We start from the raw sequence: 19,812 nt of genomic DNA, 5'->3' as shown, positions 1-19,812 counted from the left end.
AGGTAGCGATAGTCTTGACATGGGCGTTTCTTTCCGTCTTTCTTGGGGACGAAGAAGAATCCGGATGCTTGTGGGGAGTCTGACGGTCGAATGTATCCTTTGGCCAGATTGTCATCGATGAATTCCTTGACGAGTTTCTCTTCTTCTGGTGTGAGCGGGTAATACCTTGGACGACCTCGGTTCGAATCCTGGTTTCAGATCTATCCTGTGGTCCCAAGGTCGAGACTCGGGGAATCGGGAGGCCGCTTTCTCATCGAAGACAGAGAGGTATTCGTGATATTCCGGCGGTACATGTTGCCTGATGTCCTTGATTTTCTTCTCGCTGGTTGTACTTGAGCTCGAAGGCCTGTGAGTGAGTGAGGGTGGTGTTGATCCAGATGTCCTCCGTTTCGTCGGAAAGTTCTCCATTGATGAATGAGATCACCAGGTCGTCAGTCAAGAGAGATCCCTCGTCATTATCCCAATGGAAGTTCCCTTCCATAAGCTTGTTGACGTAGGTTTCGAAGGTGTTGAAGTGATCCTTGGGTATCATAGGAGAGGTGGTCGGGTACCAATCAGGTAGTGGGTCGAGGTTCTGAGGTTCAGTATCCGGGATTTCTTCGATGGTGGTCTTGAAGATCTGGGTGTAAGGCTTGGTGGGTCTGATCGGTGGTGTTGACGAAGGGTTCTGTCGCCACTCAAGGGTACCCTTCCTCCAGTTGATGATGGGGTTGGCTTCCTCAAGCCAGGGAAAACCCATGATGACTTTCTGTTTTCCAAGGCCGGTGATGTAGAAGGTAATGGGTCGTGTGTGTCCGTGGATAGTGACGTTTATGGTGGTTGAGTATCGGATGGTTCCTTGTTTGTTCAGGGTTCCATCTACGTTGTAGACTTTCAGAGGGGTTGGAAGGAGTTGGAGTGGGAGTTTCTTGTTTCGGGCAAAGTTTTGGTCGATGAATTTCCCTCCAGCTCCAGAATCTATCATTCCTTCGGTGTCGACGATTATCTTTCCACTCTCCGTTTCGCCCTCAAGATGCATTGGAATAAATAAGCATTTATTGTTCTTTCGGGCTACTAAGGCAGAATGAATCGATAAATAGGGAGACACTGACGTCGATGCAGGTCTCCATTCTAAAAACCCTGGTTGGTTTCGAGTTCCTTGTAAAATTCTTCAACGACTTCCTCTCCTGCTTCTTGGATCGCGGCTCGGATGTTGGTGTAGAGATCCTTGCCATTCTTTGGGCGGAAAGACCAGTTTTGACGGTTACTGGTGTTCTGGTTGCTGGTCCCTGCAGAGCGATTGTTGGTGGAGTTATTGGGGCATTCCCAGGAGCGATGTCCGTCTTTTCGGCAACGGAAGCATCCTCCTCTCTTGATCAGGTCGGCTCTCTCTTGGGGAGAGAGCTTTCCAAGGCCGATTGCCCTGATGTGTTGCTCTAAAGCGGTCCCTGCAGACTGGTCTAAGCCCTTGACCTTGGAGATGATGGCGTCGATATCCATGGCCATAGGATCTTTGGCAGGAGCTGGGCGACTGAAGTTCCACTGCCTGGTTGAGGTCGAAGTTTTGGCTGGGGCTTTGTTGGTGAGGGCAAAGTAGCGACGGTAGTTGTTGTCCTTTTCGATGGCTTTCTCTGTCCACTCCTTGAAGGTTCGAGGGGGTTTCTCAAGGTCGAAGAGCTTCTTTCGAAGCGGATCGTTCAGACTGGCTTGGAAGTAGTCTCTGGCTACAGTGTCTCCAGCGTCTGCAACTCTTTGGTCTTCGGTCTTGTTGGCGTGGTCCTTGGAGAGGAGATTGGTTTTCGATAGGACAATCTTGAAGTCGGCCACATGTTCTTCGGCCGTCTTCTTTCCTTGGGTCATTGTCTTCAAACGTTGTAAGGCGTCTTCTTGTTCGTTGATTGGGGTGAATGCCTGTTTGAAGATGGCGACAAAGTCTTTCCAGGTGCCCAATTCGATATCGGAATCGGTCTCCTTGGATCGTAGCCATGCTTCTTTCCAAGCAGAGGCTTCGTCTCCTTTGAGGAACGAAAGGAGATAGGTGATTTTGCTGTCGTCATCGGTGTAGATGTGCTTGTTGACCTTCAAGTAAAGTTTCACGTCTTTGAGGAAGGTGTTGAGGTCTTCCTTTTTGCCGGTGAAAGGGGATGGCGGATTGATTCGTCTTTTCGGGATCTTCTGGCTGGTTTCGTCGCTCATTACGACGTCTCGGGTTCCGTTGTCTGGGTTGGCTGGGCTGACCATGGTGACTGGTTGTTCAAGGGTGATTGGCGTAAAGGGTTCTTCCTCTTCACGTTCTGGAATCAAGGGTCTTTCCTCTTGATGCTGTGGCTCGGTGCTGGGTTCTTCTTGGGCGTCTTGGAATTCTGCAGAAGGCTCTTCTTCAAAAGAAACTTCTGAGGGTTCTTGTTTGCTTGGTCGATGTCTTGGGTCTTCCGGGTAGTTGGGGCAAGGTTGTTGGGCGCAGTTAAACCAGTCTTCTTCGTTGGTGTCGTAGTGTTCACAGTTAAACTGGTGTACGAAGTTGCTGCAGTCGGTGTTGTCGGTCTTGTCTTCCGAGTCTTCTTGTTCTTCTTCGGTTTCTTCTTCAGGGAGCGATTGGTTAACCGCTAGTAAAGATGGTGTTGATGGTCTGGTTGAGCTTGGGGTAAGCCCTCGGAGACGTCCTCTGGGTGTGGTTGACTGGGATCCGGGTGTTGAGGCAATTAGGGTGGCTACTGGGTCGACAAATGGCGGTGGTGTAGGGAGTCGTTCCGGGGGATCAGATGCCGAGTATGTGGGAATTCTGTGTGGTCGATGGGGTCGTCACCCGTAAGTACGAGTGACGATGTGTTGGAGCTAGTTCTTCTGTTACGGTCAAGGGACGCGAACTCAAGTGAGCATGCACGTCGACCGTAGAGTCGTGGTTCCGAGGCGAGTTCGAGGGTATAGGCGTCTAAGAGTGCCTCACAAGAGGTATTGTCTTAAGACGACTAGAGCGAGTTCGAGAGAAGAGGAGAAGTGGGTATGATTCACGAGAACTAGCTAAGGAACAAGAGAGGTATCTACAGAGCTTATATACCTGTCTAGCTACGTGAATATGAGTCAAAAGAAGTCAGAGAAGAAGGCTGCGCGAGCACAGGTTACTGCGGAGCGCAGCAGAGATAAATTAGAGAACAATAGAGGGTGGCTGCGCCGCAGCAAGAAGGAGTCATAAAGAGTCAAAGACAGGCTGCGCCGCAGCAGTAAGAAGAATTAACTGATAAAACAGTCACGAGATAAAGAAAGAGATCATGTGAACAAGAAAGTGAGTCATGTGATAGAGAAAAGACGCGAAGAGAAAAGATAGGGGCGGAATTCGTAACAAGTCTCTTAGAATGTAGTCTGTAGATGCCTTGGGCGCTAAAATGACCGTAAATAGCTGGAAAATCGATTATTTTTCATGCCCAAAAGTTAGCAAAATGTCCAGCGTTACGCGTTATTTTGCTACCATACACTTACTCACAGTAGTGGGAGAGAAGGTGAGGCAAGTGGGGAGAGAAGCTGGTGGTATGTGAGGGAAGAAGCGAGTGGTATGTATGTGAGGCAAGTGGGGTCATGGGGAAGGGATAAGCTTGTCATGGGATGGATGGTGGTTCTGGTGGTTCTTTCGAAGGATGGGTGGGTGGTGCACGTTACATATACGTTCCCTCGTGAAGTTGTATAAATAAAGCCCAAATGAACGGACTTCTGAACTGCGTTTTTTTCGCGAAGATGTGCTGCAGGCTTCTTGTCCCCTTCTTCCTCTTTCTCGCTCTGGTCTCGTCGTCTGTTTGGGCGGTGGTTTATCATAGTCTTGAAGAATTCGAGCTTGAAGCCCTTGAACAGGGCTCAAGTGGAAACCAGCAAGGCTCAAGTGCCGTTGGACGGGGGTGTGATTTTATCGTAGTGGGAGCCGGTGTCATGAACAGGCGAAATCATGACATAGAATGGTGCTTATATACCACGGTCTGCCTGTCCACCTAAGCTGGACATGGGCGCCTTTTTGGTGCAGTGGTTAGTGTGACCGTCTAATCACGACATTATGTCCAGCTTCAACAGGTCGAGGGTTCAACTCCCGGGATGTACACATTTACTGGCCGGTTTGAGTCATGTGAGCTTAAGGTCATGTGACAATAAGAACCATGTGATAGGCGCAAATGTAATGGATCACCCGGGCACCTTCTGGGCCCTCAATAGACCTGCAGGCATGACAGTTGTCCGCTGCCTGGAAAGGCCGGTATAGGGGATGCATCATTCTCGTCTTACGAGGACGTAAGCCATAGAAGGGGGCTAATGTCATGAACAGGCGAAATCATGACATAGAATGGTGCTTATATACCACGGTCTGCCTGTCCACCTAAGCTGGACATGGGCGCCTTTTTGGTGCAGTGGTTAGTGTGACCGTCTAATCACGACAGCCGGGACGGCTGGGTCGGTTCTTGCTTCTCGGCTTTCGGAGAATAGGGAGTGGAGGGTGTTGGTGGTTGAAGCTGGCCCTGAGTGCGTATCGCGATTTTACAACTTTGAAATTACACACACACCCCACCTTGTCGGCTTGTCGCCTTACAGAGCGTTTGGGATTTTTCTACGAGCGTTTTGGGACTTTTTCTATGAGCGCTTGACACCATTTCCATGAGCGCTAACAACACCCCTCCACTTTCCCCATCCAGCAATGAGGGCATCGAAAACCTCCAAATTCCAGCCTTTTGGAACCGCCTCGACAAGAGGTATGATTGGAACTACAGTACGACGCCGCAAGCAGGGTTGGATGGGCGGAGTGTGGAGTATAGGAGGGGGTGGGTTGTAGGTGGGAGTAGTAGTATTAGTGAGTTGCTCATACTTCCAGTGATGGGACGGTTATATCAGTATACCAGCGTTGGTTGAAACACCAGTGTTGGTTGCAGTACTAACAGACGAGCGCACCTCGCATAGATGCGTGTGGGTACACCCGTGGTGCCAAAGATGACTACGACCTCTGGGCTAGGATCACGAAGGATAAGAGGTGGAGCTGGGAGGCGATGTGGCCTTACTTGCTTCGAGTACGTCCTACCCTCTTGAATCGCTCTTCTTTGTCCCTCACTTAACGTACACCCAATTTTCTCTTGGGACCCGACGTACTGTATATGCCAACTCTTCAGAACGAGAACTGGACACTCCCAATCGGCGGACGCGACCCCGCAGGGCAATTTGATCCGCGGTACCACGATACGAAGGGGAATGTACGCGTTGCGTTGGCGTGGGATGGGCCGAATGCGCATGACCTACGGGCGCTCGAAGCTGCTACCTCCAAGGAGATGAAAGTGAATGAGGATTTTAGGTTTAATCTTGATATGAACGATGGGAGTCCGAGAGGTGTAGGTGCGTCCATTTCACTCTATCTTCTCCCTTTATCTTCCTCTCTTCGTCTTTCTCTCTTCATCTCTCTCGTTCCCTTGGCTCAGTACCTCTAACTTTGCCATGACTAACTCTGTACTGATAACTACTAACGTAAAAACAAACAGGATGGAACCAATTCACAGCTGGAGGCGGAGAGCGCAGTTCAGCAGCTACAGCCTACCTCCCCACGCACGTCCGGGAACGACCGAATTTGACTATTTTGTTGAATACTTTAGTACTGCGTGTTCTACCCAGTCGGGAGGGGGAGGGTGGGCAGTTGGATGTGAGGAGTGTGGAGTTAGCGCCGATGATCGCGAGGTCAGGTGGTCGTTCGTCAAGTGGTACGCTTTCTCCTGCTCTCCAGGCTCTAGCATCCGACCTTTCCTCCGCCGTAGTTACGCCAAACTCGACCCGCACCGTAACAGCTTCCAAGGAACTCATCCTCTCCGCCGGCGCGATCAACTCCCCGCACATCCTCCTTCTCTCTGGAATCGGGAACCGCACGGAGTTGGAGGAGGTGGGTGTGGACGTTGTGCATGACTTACCGGGTGTTGGGAAGGGGATGAGCGATCATGTTAATGTGGTTGTTAGGTGGAGGGCGAATGTTAGTGCGGAGGTGTGAGTTGTTTCTTTTCTTTTCCTTCAACATTGGTTGTTGTTCTGGACTCTCGTTGTTCCCGTTTGTCCCGTTATGCGAGCAAAGCAGAACTGAGCTTCCCTGCACTTTTTTCTTCAGGATCGATGAAGACCAAGCCCTCCTCCAATGGCGAACGAACCGGACTGGACCCTTCTCTAAAGCTACGGATCATCTGTACCTCTACTTCCGTCTTCCGGATAACTCAAGTGTGTTTGAGACGTGGAAGGATCCGAGTCCTGGGCGCGGGTCAGCACATTTCGAGTTACCCTTGGAGGTGCGTCTGAAGATATGCTTTTCTCCTTGAGACGAGGAGTAATTAATGATGTGGCTAGAAATCCGCACCTGAGATACCGGGGTACATGGCCTTCTTGACGCCTTACTCACGTACGTCACATCCATGTTCATCATGAATTACGTTCGATAACCCGCAAAAAACAGGCGGCACAGTAACACTCTCCTCCTCAAATCCCTACGACCCACCGCTCATCGACCCGAACTTCCTCTCCCACCCATTCGACCTGGCGGCTATAACCGAAGGAATCCGTACCGCCAACGCCTTTTACTCCTCTCCCTCGTTCAAACGGGATAACTACATCATGGAGTTCATTGGTCCAGATCCAGATAAACTCAGTAAAGAGGAATTTGAGAGGGAGATTAAGAAGACGATGGGGTCGTTTTTGCATGCTGTTGGGACTACTGCTATGGGACCTTGGGGTGTGGACGACGACAATGATGGCGATGGTGCGAAGGGAGTGGGAGGGCGAGTGGTTGATCCGGAGTTCAGGGTGAGAGGTGTGAAGGGGTCGAGAGTTGTCGATGCTGGCGTTATCGTGAGTGCTTTCGACTGTACGAGAGCTTGTACGTGACTGATATCACACGTGTAGCCGTACGTTCCGTCTGGGCATACTCAAGCGCCAGTCTATATCGTAGCCGAAAGAGCAGTCGATTTCATCAGAGAGACGTGGATGTAAGGGGACAGAAGTATATCGCGCCCGGTTCCATCTCTAGTTTTCGTCCATGTCCATCCCCTGACTGCGTTCGCCTAATCACCCAAAAGGTCGCATACGAAATGTCATTATCTATCCCTTCAACTATGAGAGTTGGAGCCCTGAATTCGAGTTACGAGAGCCCGTCCAAAAATAGGGTTTTACGACATCCCTGTTCCTTTATAAGCGCAATGCTTATTGACGTTTGACTTGTTCCTCAACCCCCTGGATTTCCTTATCTATGCACCGCCATGGTCAGGCAACCTTTCGCGTTTGTTCTCGCTACCCTACTACCATTCGTTGTCACGCTCGTCACTGGGCAAGTTGCACAAAACGTATTCGAGGTCCATGGTGACATCGTCGATGAAGACTACGACTTCATCATTGTAGGAGGTGGAACGGGGGGATCTGTTCTCGCTTCTCGTCTCTCTGAGAATGCGGATTGGAAGGTTCTACTGGTGGAAGCCGGACCAGAGTGCGTCTTCAGAGGCATTCGAGTTTCGCTAGCTGACAACCCGACTGCTATCCCTTCATGAAGCAATGACGGCGTTCAAGACCTTCAGATACCCTATTACTGGCTACGAATCAACAGCACTTACAATTGGAATTACGTTAATACACCTCAGGTTGGGCTGGGTAATCGGTCGATTGAGTTTCCGAGAGGAAGGGTGCTTGGTGGGAGTAGTTCGATAAGTGGGTATCGCTAAGTTTCTCACGACGTACTATGGAGGAATGTGGGAAGCTGATTTGGACATGCATAGATGCGATGTCGTACACTCGAGGAGCGAAGGACGACTACGATCTTTGGGGGCGAGTCACGAAAGACGAGAGATGGGGCTGGGACGCCTTATGGCCCTACATGCTTCGAGTGCGCCCTCCTCTCCCTCCCTCCTCCCTCCTTCCCCCTTTGCTGTCTTCCTAACCACCGTCTTCCGTGGTTCTAGAACGAACAATGGACACCGCCCCTAGGAGGACGTGACCCAACAGGCCAATTCGACCCTCAATACCACAATACAGAGAGGGGTAAAACGGTGGTTTCGCTACCTCAAGATGAGGAGACGGAATATGACAGGCGAGCGCTCAGGAAGATCGAACTCGATTCTCATCAACATCGCGATTTCCGGTTTAATTTGGATGTTAATTCGGGGAGTCCAGCAGGTCTCAGTGCGTATTCTAGCTGTACCCTCTATGTGGACAAGCATGGATTGACGCCGGAATGGCAGGTTGGAATCAAGATTCTGTCGGAAATGGCGAGAGGAGCAGTGCTGCGACCGCTTACCTGTCAAGAGAAGTAAGAGAGCGTGCTAATTTGAGAATATTAGTCGATACATACGCGACGAGGGTTTTACCCACCACCGAAGGTAGCGAGTTGGACATTCGAACAGTGGAAATGACAATTCGAGGCGGTCCTGGGAATCCAAGTACGTTCTCTTCCTGTCATTTAGCCCTTTCACCTTCGGTCCTTTCACCAGGCTCTGACATATCGAATTCAAACGCCACTCGGACGATGACAGCAAAGAAAGAACTGATGCTCTCAGCTGGAGCGTTTAACACCCCACACATCCTCATGAACTCCGGGATCGGCGACGAGAACGAGCTGCGAGTGGTTGGAGTGACGCCAATCCATCATCTCCCCGCCGTCGGTAAAGGGATGAGCGATCATCCAAGTGTGAGACTCAGATGGGGGACAACGTTTACTCCACAGCCGTGCGTTCATTTTACTCCTAGTTGGTTCTCACTGAGCACAGGATTGACTGATCATCCCTCATTTAGCTTGGACGAGGCTGCAGCTCTACTTCAGTGGCAAACGAATCGTACTGGGCCGCTGGCAAAGCCTACGGACCACTTGTATCTATATTACAGGTTACCGAACGACTCTGTAGTCTTTGAGGGTTATGACGATCCTTCCCCAGGGCCGACGGCTGTCCATTTCGAGTTGCCTCTCTGGGTAGGTTCTTTGCAAGATGTAGAGTCGAGAGTCTGACCGATATGTCCAACTAACTAGGCAATGCCCATGGAGGAACCTGGACCCGTCTTACCTGGCGATCTCATCCTCCTGACACCGTATTCCCGTACGTCTAAGCTTCCCTCTCCCGAAAACTTGACAGACTGAATGGACACCCTTGTTGAAGGCGGGTCCGTGAAACTTCGCTCCTCCAACCCCTTCGATCCACCTCTAATCGACGTCGGGTACTTCACTCACCCATTCGACTTTGACGCCGCGAGGGAAGGTATCCGCATTGCCAAGCAGTTCTACGAAGGCGAAGCTTGGGAGGGCTTCATCACGCACTTCATAGGACCCGATCCAGACACACTCACGGAGGAAGACTTTGAGCAGAGCGTCAAGGAGAACACGGAGACGCTCTCTCACCCTATTGGGACGGCATCCATGTCAGCGGTAGACGATCCGTTGGGCAAGGGTGTTGTCGATCCAGAGTTGAGAGTCAAGGGCGTGAAGGGGTTGAGAATTGTTGATGCTGGTGTGATTGTGAGTTCCTTTTCGTGTCTGGGTGGTTTGGGATAGCTTGCTAATCGTGGTGGGGCGGATAGCCGTATGTGACGTCTGGTCACACTCAGGTCCCTGTGTATGTCTTGGCTGAGAGAGCAGCCGATCTCGTTCGAGAGTCGTGGGAGGAGTAAGTACGAGAAGCCGTGGTCTGTTGAATGCAACGAGGATTTTGCATGCCCCGATCGACTCCGAAGATGATAGCAAATAGAAACAAACACGCAGGGCTGCGTCCCATCAATTGCTATCGGGTTGGGAAGTAAACTATGCCCTTTGGGAGCGTGGATCTTTCACGCAATATTCTCCTACTAATAGGCGCAGACATGAAACAAAGTATCCTGCCCGACAACGTCCCGAGCGGCACTTACTTGAGCTCTCAGCTCAAAGAAGACTGAGGTCGCGATCCGAGCTATCGGTAGGGGAGCAACTCGTCTTTTATAAGCCGCTCAACGAGATCATTCGACTTTGGTTTACCCCTCATTGGTATACGAACTGCCATGTTAATCTCTTCATTCGTCCTCGCTTTAGCGTCTCTCCCCATCCTGCGTGCAGCGGTCTTGCATTCCCTTTCCGATGTCCCTCTCGATGCGAGCAGCTCAGCGTCTGCACACTATGATTTCATCATCGTTGGAGGAGGTACAGCAGGTTCTGTACTTGCCTCTCGCCTCTCGGAGAACCCAAAGTGGAACGTTCTCCTCGTCGAAGCTGGCCCAGAGTGCGTACAATTCTTGTCACACTTCTAACCGCGCTTCAGCCTGCTGATGGTACCGGTACAGCAACCTCGGTGTACAAGATCTACAGATTCCTGCGTATTGGACACGGCTTCTTGGTGGGCCTTACGACTGGAACTACACTGTCGTGCCCCAGGTTGGCCTTGATAACCGGACTTTCGGACTTCCCAGGGGCCACGTCCTTGGTGGGAGCAGCTCTATCAGTGCGTATCGACTGCCCACAGACGAGCGTTTCCAGTAACGAACGTTCATTTAAGATGCCATGGCCTACACGCGCGGGTCCAAAGACGACTATGATCTGTGGGGTCAGGTGACAAAGGACAAGAGATGGAGTTGGGATGCATTATGGCCGTATATTATGCGGGTACGTATCACCGCCCCTTGATATGTCACTGCTAAGCTCACGGCAAGATCAGAATGAACAGTGGACTTTACCTGTAGGAGGACGGAATCCTACCGGGGAGTTCGACCCTCAGTATCACAATACTGAAGGTGGAAAGGTTAAAGTCTCCTTGGCCTGGGATGGTCCGAACGAAAGCGACAGGCGCTCCTTTGCAAGGCTCGAACAGAGGCCTATCACCGATCACGACTTCAGATTCAACTTGGACGTCAACTCGGGGGAACCAAGAGGACTCGGTACGTTTCTTAGTCACTCATATACCATGAAACTGACGATCTTCTCTGCTTAGGCTGGCATCAAGCCAGTATTGGGAATGGAGAGAGGAGCAGCGCAGTGACAGCATACTTGAGCGAGGAAGTTCGGGAACGCCCGAACCTGACTATATTGGTCAATACGTACGCCACGAGGATTTTGGCGACGAATCCTCAGCGAATAAATTGCGGCAAACCTGATATGCGGACTGTCGAGCTGGCGCCACGAGTTGGAGGAAATACAAGTTCGTCGCCCGCTTCACTTATCGTTTAACATCTTCTAATTTCTTTGACCAGGTGCCATGCGAACCTTTACGGCTAAAAAGGAGATTATTCTTTCAGCAGGATCTATCGACTCGCCGCACATTCTGCTCAACTCGGGGATCGGTGACAAAGACGAGCTCGCGGATGTTGGAGTCGAGCCGGTGTACCATCTGCCTGACGTTGGGAAACATTTGAGCGACCACCACAGAACTACCCTTTTGTGGAATACGAATGTCACAGCGACACCGTAAGGCAGCTGTTCTTCCCTTCTGCGTCTGTTCGCTGACTTCAGTTCTGTCCAGGGTGGACGAAGCGGAAGCCCTTCTACGATGGCAGTTGAATCGAACAGGCCCGCTTGCGAAAGGCACTGACCATCTGTACCTATACTTTAGACTTCCCGATGACTCTCCAGTTTTCAGCAACCACCCTGATCCCGCTCCAGGTCCCCGCTCTGCTCACTTTGAACTACCGATTTCGGTACGTCAAGATGCTGACTTGGGCTCCATGTCGGATGAGACTGACCTTTTGATGCTCTTCGACGGCATAGGCCATGCCTTTGTCCAACCCAGGTCCCGAGATGCCGGGATTCCTCGTTCTCCTTACACCACATTCACGTAAGTCATTCATGATTACAAGCGCCCATGGCACAGTGAATTTTGTGTTGATCCAACATTAGGAGGGTCTGTCCGACTTCGCTCATCCAACCCATTCGACAATCCATTAATCGACACTGGGATCTTCACCCACCCGTTCGACATCGCTGCCATGACTGAGGGTATTCGTGTAGCGAAGCGCTTCTTCGAAGGAAAGGCTTGGGAGGGGTTCATCACGGAATTTCTTGGCCCTGATCCTGACAGCCTTCCGAAAGAGGATTTTGAAACAAGCGTCAAGGCCAATTCGGCGACCTTTGCTCATCCTGTTGGTACAACGGCGATGTCAGCTTTGGATAGTCCCCTGGAGCAAGGGGTGGTTGATCCTGACCTCAGGGTCAAAGGTCTGCAAGGTCTGAGAGTTGTTGATGCCGGAGTTATCGTGAGTTATTCCACAACCGTTCTTCACCGATGTCTCACTGTACCGATGCCCCCGCAGCCCTACGTGCCTTCAGGTCATCCCCAAGTTCCAGTGTATGTCCTCGCTGAGAGATCTGCCGATATCATTAAGGAAGCATGGAGTAATTGAACGCGCTGTGTTGCGATCTGTGCTCATAAGTACTCTCTGTATTTCGACTTTGTTTGTCCGTGGCATTCGGATGACGTAGGCAAATAGATGCAATCAGAAATTTCCATGTTTACGTTGGGTTGATCCCTTTCTTGGTTGGACCTCCCAGGCGCCCGCCGCCCACCCAGGCTGTTCTTCGCTACCTTGTACGCACGGGCTCATGCCACTACTCTGGATTTCAACAACGGTCTAGCAGACAAAACCTTCTCCAACGCCGGTGAAGGCGCCAGCAGAACGCGGAACGTCGGCGGCGACGGGCACCTCGGTATAATTGCCGCCCAGCGTTTCAACTTTCACCACCATTCCGCTTCTAGGAGGTCTCGTCTCGGCTGGTATGCCAAAATTCATTGTGAGCTTGCAGTCTAGCGCCCATAAACTTGGTCCCTCGGCCGTCTGCCATAACGGAAGCGGTCTGTATCTTCGGACCAAGCGCTTACGTCGCATGATCCTTGCTGTTCGCGATTGTTCTACCAAGACAGAACAGCTACTCTCGCTCAGGTGTGCCTTGAATCACTATGATATCGCTCGCTGTTGACCTCCTTGATACACCGGCTCAGCCTGAGGTCTTTCCGCAAACATGGGATTCCCGTCGAGTGAAGGCGTGAAGTAACTTAGGAGTAGTGCGGCTCGCCAGAACCTGTACCTCTATTCCATTGCTAACAACTAAAGCGGCAAAGTACCCGCGGTGGTGATACAGCGCCCAAAGGGCCCCCCCTGATGATCATCATCGAGGTTACCATATCTCGCTAGAGAGGAGACCACACAATCCGAGTCGCTCTCTTTCGTGTTGGCGGCGGACTGTCTCAGCCACATATGTGTGGCGCCGTGTTCCCGTCTCTGTTGGCTTCTTGGCGGTCTCGGTCATCAATCGCAGTCAGCAATTGAAGTAGGCGCCACTCGGGGGCTCTTTCTTTCCCATCCCTTTCTTTTCCCTCTCCCCCTCACCTCACTCTCCAGCATTCGTATAAGCGCGTTCGCCTCAGTCCCACACTCCGGCTCGAGTGCGACCGCCCTACCTCACCACTATACCCTGACGTCACCCCACAACAGCCTGTCCTTTCTGTTTCTTGTTAATAACAAAACTCTTTTTTATTTATCACAGTCATGCCTAATTGGATAGTGGTCGATGACAACGACCGTCAAGTGGGGTACTCTAGTGGTTGGAGTGTCCTCCGCGGCTCGAGTCGGCAATGGGCGGAAGCCGTCCATGTTACATCCCAGCAGGGCTCCACGGCGACTTTGATGTTCAAAGGTGGGTAATTATTCGACGTCTTGGGTTCAGCCATTTCTTAACACTGAAATTGGTGCCAGGAACCGGCATCATTGTCGTTGGAACCATCCCCGCCGGCTCAGGCGCACAGAGATGGTCTATATCCATCGATGGCGGATCTCCTACGATCATAGAACGTCAAGGGGGCCCTCAGGATGTATACGATGACTGGTTCTTCCGAAGGGAAGGGCTCAATCCAAATCCAATCCACACCGTCATCGTATCGAACGCTGGAGGCCAGCTTCCCCTTCACTTGGACAAATTCGAGTTTCTTCCCCCCGAAACGGATACTAGCCCTGCACCGATATAGTGAGTCCTCTTGTCAACCTATCTCCTTCAAAGCACTGATGGACGCATACCTGTAAATAGCCCACAAACTCCCCAGGCACCCGCTCCTACTCCACCTCCGACCCCTACCCCTACCCCTACTCCCAGGGCCCCTAACCCAACTCCTTCGACCCCTAGGGTCAACCCAAACCCAGCTCCCCAGCCTACACCTCCACTTCCCCGCCCATCACCGAACCCAGACGACGATGACCCGGATACGGACGACGTTGAAACAGACGACGATGATGACTCAGGTAACTCGGCAGATGATGACGCGCCTGCCCCTTCACCTGACACCACATCCCTCGCTACAGACACCCGGTCTCCCTCGTTGTCATCTTCAACGAGGTCAAATACCCGCTCAGTGAGCGAGACACGCAATGCTGGTCCAGAGAGAGCAACCGCTGATACCATGGCTTCACTCTCTGTCTCTCGAGTTTCGAGATCGACCGCCTCGGAGATCGTCGTTACTGTAACTGACTCGCATGGGGTCGTGACGACGCAAACTCATGCAGCTGCGTTGTCGAAGGGGATTCCAGTCGGCGTGGTTGTTGGCGTCGTACTAGGAATTGTCTTCTTGATGACACTTTTGACCCTATGTATTGTCCTCCTCGTTCGACGAAGGAGACGGAGACGGAAAGAGGTCACTTCGAGGGCATTCGCTAATCGTAAGCTTATTCGTCTGGCATATTCTTTTTCCGTCCGTACTGACTTTTCGTCAGCTCCAAGGGAAGATCAGGTCAATCCCTTCCGAATTTCTCAATTCAGCACGATACCGGTATCTTTCGGCAAAACGGCCTTGCAGGACCGCGACGCAAGCGAACATGAAGGAGTATCTGAGAGTGCCAACAGGTCTAACTCTCCATTCGGTTTATCCGCTGCCTCTCCGTATGCAAACTCGCCTGCATCCTCGGACGAGAAAGGCGGCTATCCCGAGCTAACGGGCGCTCCTGAGTCCAACGATCCGCCACCTGCGTATCAAGTTTCCCAAGTCCAGTTGGTTCGCTCCACGACGATGACAGAGAGCACGTTGAGAACGTTTTAGCTGAGGCGCACCTTCTGTATGTATCATTTACCCTAACCCTGTACATGGATCATGAGGTACCCATTGTAGCAAGTGCTTTATGGAACTTTGTCGTGCACTATCTATCGTTTTCACCAGGTCCTCGTACTACCCAAACCAAGTATTTCGCGCTTCTCGGTTCATCACGGTCAGGGCGACAGTGGTGATACAGCGCCCGTCGTATCATGGATTGATGTGAATGATCAAAATCACCGTGCTGGGGGTGGAAAGAGGGAAAGACGTGAAAACTCAATGTCCGAAAAACAATTAGTCGGGAACTCAAGCCCACCCATACTTACATATCTGTCACCAAGGTACATTAGCCTTACGTCTACGTCTCAGTAGGCTTCTTGGCAGTATCCGTCATCAGTACTTCACCTCGACGCCGCCCGGGAGCTCTTACCTTCCCTTTTCCCTTCCCATGCTCTCTTCGCACTCCTCTTCACACTCGCAGGTTCCACTCGGGCGGTACACTCTGGCTTAGGGCCTACTCCCATCGCATACAACCGGTCTGACTTTCTCTTGTAATCAACGACCGCTCGTTTATCCACCGTCGCCGACTCGCCGCCATGCCTCCCAATTGGATAGTCGTCGACGATCACGACCGCCAAATAGCCTACTCGGGTGACTGGGACGTCCTCGAAGGCTCGAGTCGGCAGTGGGGAGGAGCTGTTCATGCTACATCTGAGGAGGGTGCCAGCGCAACGCTAATGTTCAAGGGTAAGTAAATCCAACATCCCGAACGCTCAACAACACCTCTCACAGACGGTGCATGGCGCCGTGGTCGACAGGAACAGGCATCGCTGTTGTAGGAACCATTCCCGCCGGCTCAGGTGCCCAACAATGGTCGATAACCATCGATGGCGGCTCTCCGACTATCATCGAACGCCCAGGACGCGCTCGTGACGAATACGACGACTGGCTCTTCAGAAGAGATGACCTCGAGCCGGACCCTATCCACACCATCGTCGTTTCCAACGCAGGCGGCCAGCTTCCTCTCCATCTCGACAAGTTCGAGTTCCTCCCCCCTGAAACGGATGTTTTCCCTGATCCCATATAGTGAGCCTTCTCACCAACCTCAGATCGTGTTTACGAGCGCTGACGGGACGTGTAGTCCTCAAAGTGGACAGGCGTCTGAACCCACACCCTCCCTTTCTGAGCCCTCGAGTTCGGATGTCACCCGGAGAGTCTCCACCGTGACCGGTTCAGACGGAGTCGTGGTTACGCAAACTCATGTAATTGAGTTAGGTTCGAAGGGGGTTCCAGTAGGGGTCGTCGTTGGTGTCGTTGTTGGAATTATCTCCTTTCTCTTACTGCTGGGAATCGGTATAGTCCTGTTCGTTCGAAGAAGTAGGAGACGAAGGAAGGAGGCGACCATGGGGATACCTGGGCCAGATTGTAAGTCCCCACATCTCCCGTATTCCTCTATCGCTGTCCTTAACGCCCTTCAAAGCGTCATCAACAAGCCCTAGAGAAGGCGGAGTCAACCCGTTCCAGATATCTCCCTCCCAACTTGAGGCAATCCCGCCACCATCAGCGAAGACAGTCGTACCAGCGAGCGTCGAGAGCCAACCTCTGGGAGGATCTGAGAGTCCTGCCACCAACGCTGGCCCGAGTCCGCCTTCGCATCCGACGTCCGTTGCTCTTCAGGATGTCAGTGTCTCTGGATCTTCTGAGAAAGACGCATACCACGACCGAACGAATGCTCCTGTCATTTCCAACGATCCACCCCCAGCCTACCAAGCTTCACACGACGACTTGGTTCAAAGCCAAGAGACTGGGGGTACGTTGAGAACACCCTAACTCTCATCCTTTGTAAATTACGCTCCCTGATTTTCCAGCAATGTCAAGAGCTTTCTTCACCCAGTGTGTGTGTGTGTGTTTCCAAGGTCCAGCAGCCTCGCGGGCACCGTAACCCCCCGTATTATCAAGGTTGCTGGTACGGGTATCAACGGACAGCCTAGCGAGTCCAGTCTTGGCACGAATTACAACACCTGTCTATCTTCATCATCGAAAGCAAGCTGGATGCGCTATTTAGCTACACTGTAACAGTGACGTTGGGCTTTTCAGTATGCAAGGTCTCGCATATCGGAAATCGAAGCGCATAGCCATCGTACGTGGGTGAGCATACTTCATTCGCTACCCTATTCCGCCTCTGATCCAGCGCCTTTTGCAGACCCTTGTCTGGTTGGGAACTCTAAACGTCTCAGGCGACTTCAAATGGATACGTTACTGGCAACCTTGCCCAGACATGATGATGTTCCCGCAATCTCTTATCAGGTCCCACTCGCACCGATATCCCGCCGCTCTTCCGGAACGACGTGTTCGAGAACCCATTGTCCTTCCTTCCCTGCGGAGCCTAACTCTGAGCATGCATGACACCGTGGCGGATACCTTCGAACCTCTTCTATACCTTAGAGTTCCGTCGCTAAACTCTCTTCACCTGAAACGACTCGGAGAGTGAATCACACATGCTTCCCAAGCTTCATAGTAATCCGTTCTTAGCGCCCGTTGATGCACAGGATGGAATTCTGTCCGAGACGATCGCCTCTCGGGTGCTGGGTACTTCTCGCCCTGTCTTGAGGTGGGTTTACGCCGATATCATGGGTGACAAGGACAATATCAGGCGGAATAAAGAAGAGATGCTTCGTCTCAAGCCCTCGCTGGAGTTTCTCGAGTTCGGTTTTATGTCTGTTTAGATACATCAATTGTTGTTAGTAGATATCACTATTTATAGAGCCTGCCCTGCGACTTGCTATTAATTCCTTCGACTAGACATCTCGTGTCAGTGAAGACGAAAGACAGCATAACAAACCAGGGAACATCTTGATAAGAAGATGGGAATGTCGACTTCCAACGATTCAGTGAAAATGGTTCGGGATGATGGAGACAAAATTACCCCTTGATCATCATGAACTTTGCTGGGCGCTGATCTCAGTCCAATTGGGATTCTGACCTTCCTGATAACAGCACTGCTTAGCCACGCCCCATGTATAAAGGCGCGCATAAGTACGTACCACCACTTCGCAGTGTCCTTGCCCTTCCCATCGCAGTCCCGGGCGAAATTCCGACTATGTCTCTCTTTCGTATGGACCTTTGGTTCCCCGAAGCAATCGACTATCCTGTGCAACTCCTCACTAGACCTGTATGGCTCGTCGATTACACCGCCGCCATGATCATAGCGACGGTGTTCGCAGGTGTGTTGTACACAATGCTTAATCTTACTCGTGTTTAATAAAGATGATGTTACCCTGTCTGACAGTGGTGCAAGTCATGGCATGTGCATACACAGCTCCGAAGATTATACGGTCATCCGCCTCTCAGCCGCACAACCATAATAGTCGGTTTAACCGAGTCAACTGGTGGCATGCGACGAGCGTCTTAATCGCCATCCTCTACATCGTCAGCACCGTCATCTACTGGGTAGTCTATATCCAACGCTATACCTCCGTTACGACTTTACGGGGGTATAACCTCACAGAGGAGCAGACTCTGGACTGGTTCCGCGCAAATCCGGAACACGAGGGAGTCAAGATGATTTGTATACCTGGTGCCCTCTTACTGGATGGATCGGAAGGGGCGAGGTTTTGTACGATGTTTAAGCTGGAACATAACTTGCTCCATTACAAAGCTCTGGAAGTTACCTTTGCGACCCTGGTTGAAATGCTGATTCTTTTGGCGGATGTTATCCTGGTACGTGTTTCCACCTTTTCATATCAATCTCTTGCCAAGACCTGAGCTACTGAGTGACTGACCATGGCGTTCATCCAGGTCTATCGATGCTACGTGGGCTTCGCCGATCTTGCCTGGGTATACGCGACCGCAGGTGTTCTCTTCCTCTTATCTCTCTGTACGTCTCGCATCACTTCAGTACGAAACTCCTCTTACCAACCTCTATAAGCCGGTCCGATAATGGGTATCATCGCCCTCGCCAAGCTGGCCTCTTTGGGTCGAAACACAGACCCATGGTTCGAAGCCAACTTTCCCCAGACGGGTGGGTACCGCTTCCTCGCCTGGCACTCCCCTGCCGTCGTCATCGCCACATCCGTTGCTGTCAACCTGTTCGTCACGGTGGCGATCGTTACGCGGATCATGCTGGCTAGAAGAAAAGTTAGGCAACTCCAGCTCGTAGGTGACGTGCCCAAGGATCCCTACCTCGGAATATCGGCTATCCTCGTCGAATCGGCTTTACCTTCTGCGGTTTTTGGTGTGTTGGCCGCTGTGTTTCCGAAGGTAGGAAAGGTTGGAGCGTATATAAACATCAATTTCTCGCCCAGAGTTCTGTGGATTGCTTTCACGGTATGTGTACATATATTGGCTTAGTGGCGATGGGCGACTTTACCTCTATCACTCTTTCTACAGGCACTTGCACCGCAATTGATTATTATACGGGTTCTTCAAGGCCGAGCGTGGCGAAGGGATATGGTCTACAGTAATCGGTCCTCCTCTGCGGGACGGGGTCTTTTATTCGCGCCCATGGAGACTACAACCCATGAACAACTCCGGAGTCCGAATGATGGAGGAGGGGTTCAGGATGAAGAGAAAACCACTAGTACCCCATCGACAGACCTAGACTCCACGCCGACATAAACATAGCGAGTCAATTATACATACATAGTCCATAGGATTCAAAAATGAGACCAGGATCCGATTCCAACTGATGGAACCTTCATGCGATTGGGTGCTTTGACCGACGTTGGGCACTTTGAATTGTGGTATGTGTCATTGGTCCGGTGTACGACCATTGTCGCGACATTAAGACCGACATTACGATGGACAATGTAATGGGTATGGTGGCTAGGGTTAC

The 19,812-nt window shown here is 51.6% G+C and overlaps 6 protein-coding genes across 6 annotated transcripts; all 6 read left to right on the top strand.

Moving 5' to 3' along the window:
- Nucleotides 1–4,608: 4,608 nt before the first annotated feature.
- Nucleotides 4,609–6,960, top strand: CC1G_11430 (hypothetical protein; the record flags this gene model as incomplete). Its single annotated transcript, XM_001829642.2, has 8 exons — nt 4,609–4,801; nt 4,909–5,015; nt 5,115–5,334; nt 5,478–5,970; nt 6,089–6,263; nt 6,322–6,373; nt 6,428–6,819; nt 6,874–6,960. The coding sequence occupies 8 exons, from the start codon at nt 4,609–4,611 to the stop codon at nt 6,958–6,960; spliced, it is 1,719 nt and encodes a 572-aa protein (XP_001829694.2).
- A 266-nt stretch (nt 6,961–7,226) lies between these two features.
- On the top strand, nt 7,227–9,615 carry CC1G_13811 (hypothetical protein; the record flags this gene model as incomplete). The annotated part of the gene is made up of 10 exons (XM_002912234.1): nt 7,227–7,450; nt 7,514–7,668; nt 7,737–7,843; nt 7,920–8,139; nt 8,199–8,396; nt 8,448–8,682; nt 8,749–8,923; nt 8,981–9,047; nt 9,108–9,463; nt 9,526–9,615. 10 exons carry the CDS (start codon nt 7,227–7,229, stop codon nt 9,613–9,615), a joined length of 1,827 nt encoding a protein of 608 aa, XP_002912280.1.
- Nucleotides 9,616–9,978: 363 nt separating this feature from the next.
- On the top strand, nt 9,979–12,306 carry CC1G_13810 (hypothetical protein; the record flags this gene model as incomplete). The annotated part of the gene is made up of 10 exons (XM_002912233.1): nt 9,979–10,196; nt 10,258–10,415; nt 10,470–10,576; nt 10,629–10,848; nt 10,902–11,108; nt 11,161–11,374; nt 11,430–11,604; nt 11,675–11,741; nt 11,804–12,159; nt 12,217–12,306. The coding sequence occupies 10 exons, from the start codon at nt 9,979–9,981 to the stop codon at nt 12,304–12,306; spliced, it is 1,812 nt and encodes a 603-aa protein (XP_002912279.1).
- Nucleotides 12,307–13,449: 1,143 nt separating this feature from the next.
- Nucleotides 13,450–14,987, top strand: CC1G_13809 (hypothetical protein; the record flags this gene model as incomplete). The annotated part of the gene is made up of 4 exons (XM_002912232.1): nt 13,450–13,597; nt 13,657–13,924; nt 13,985–14,610; nt 14,665–14,987. The coding sequence occupies 4 exons, from the start codon at nt 13,450–13,452 to the stop codon at nt 14,985–14,987; spliced, it is 1,365 nt and encodes a 454-aa protein (XP_002912278.1).
- A 587-nt stretch (nt 14,988–15,574) lies between these two features.
- CC1G_13808 (hypothetical protein) lies at nt 15,575–17,704 on the top strand (the record flags this gene model as incomplete). The annotated part of the gene is made up of 8 exons (XM_002912231.1): nt 15,575–15,725; nt 15,797–16,064; nt 16,120–16,403; nt 16,459–16,788; nt 16,847–16,875; nt 17,044–17,118; nt 17,182–17,465; nt 17,497–17,704. 8 exons carry the CDS (start codon nt 15,575–15,577, stop codon nt 17,702–17,704), a joined length of 1,629 nt encoding a protein of 542 aa, XP_002912277.1.
- Nucleotides 17,705–18,078: 374 nt separating this feature from the next.
- CC1G_11426 (hypothetical protein) lies at nt 18,079–19,595 on the top strand (the record flags this gene model as incomplete). Its single annotated transcript, XM_001829638.2, has 5 exons — nt 18,079–18,202; nt 18,268–18,698; nt 18,777–18,855; nt 18,907–19,304; nt 19,368–19,595. The coding sequence occupies 5 exons, from the start codon at nt 18,079–18,081 to the stop codon at nt 19,593–19,595; spliced, it is 1,260 nt and encodes a 419-aa protein (XP_001829690.2).
- Between the last annotated feature and the right edge of the window lie 217 nt (nt 19,596–19,812).

The sequence above is a fragment of the Coprinopsis cinerea genome (genome assembly GCF_000182895.1).
Source record: "Coprinopsis cinerea okayama7#130 chromosome 1 map unlocalized cont3.1, whole genome shotgun sequence".
In the NCBI taxonomy this organism is placed as follows: domain Eukaryota; kingdom Fungi; phylum Basidiomycota; class Agaricomycetes; order Agaricales; family Psathyrellaceae; genus Coprinopsis; species Coprinopsis cinerea.
This window is presented reverse-complemented; position numbering and strand designations above follow the sequence as displayed.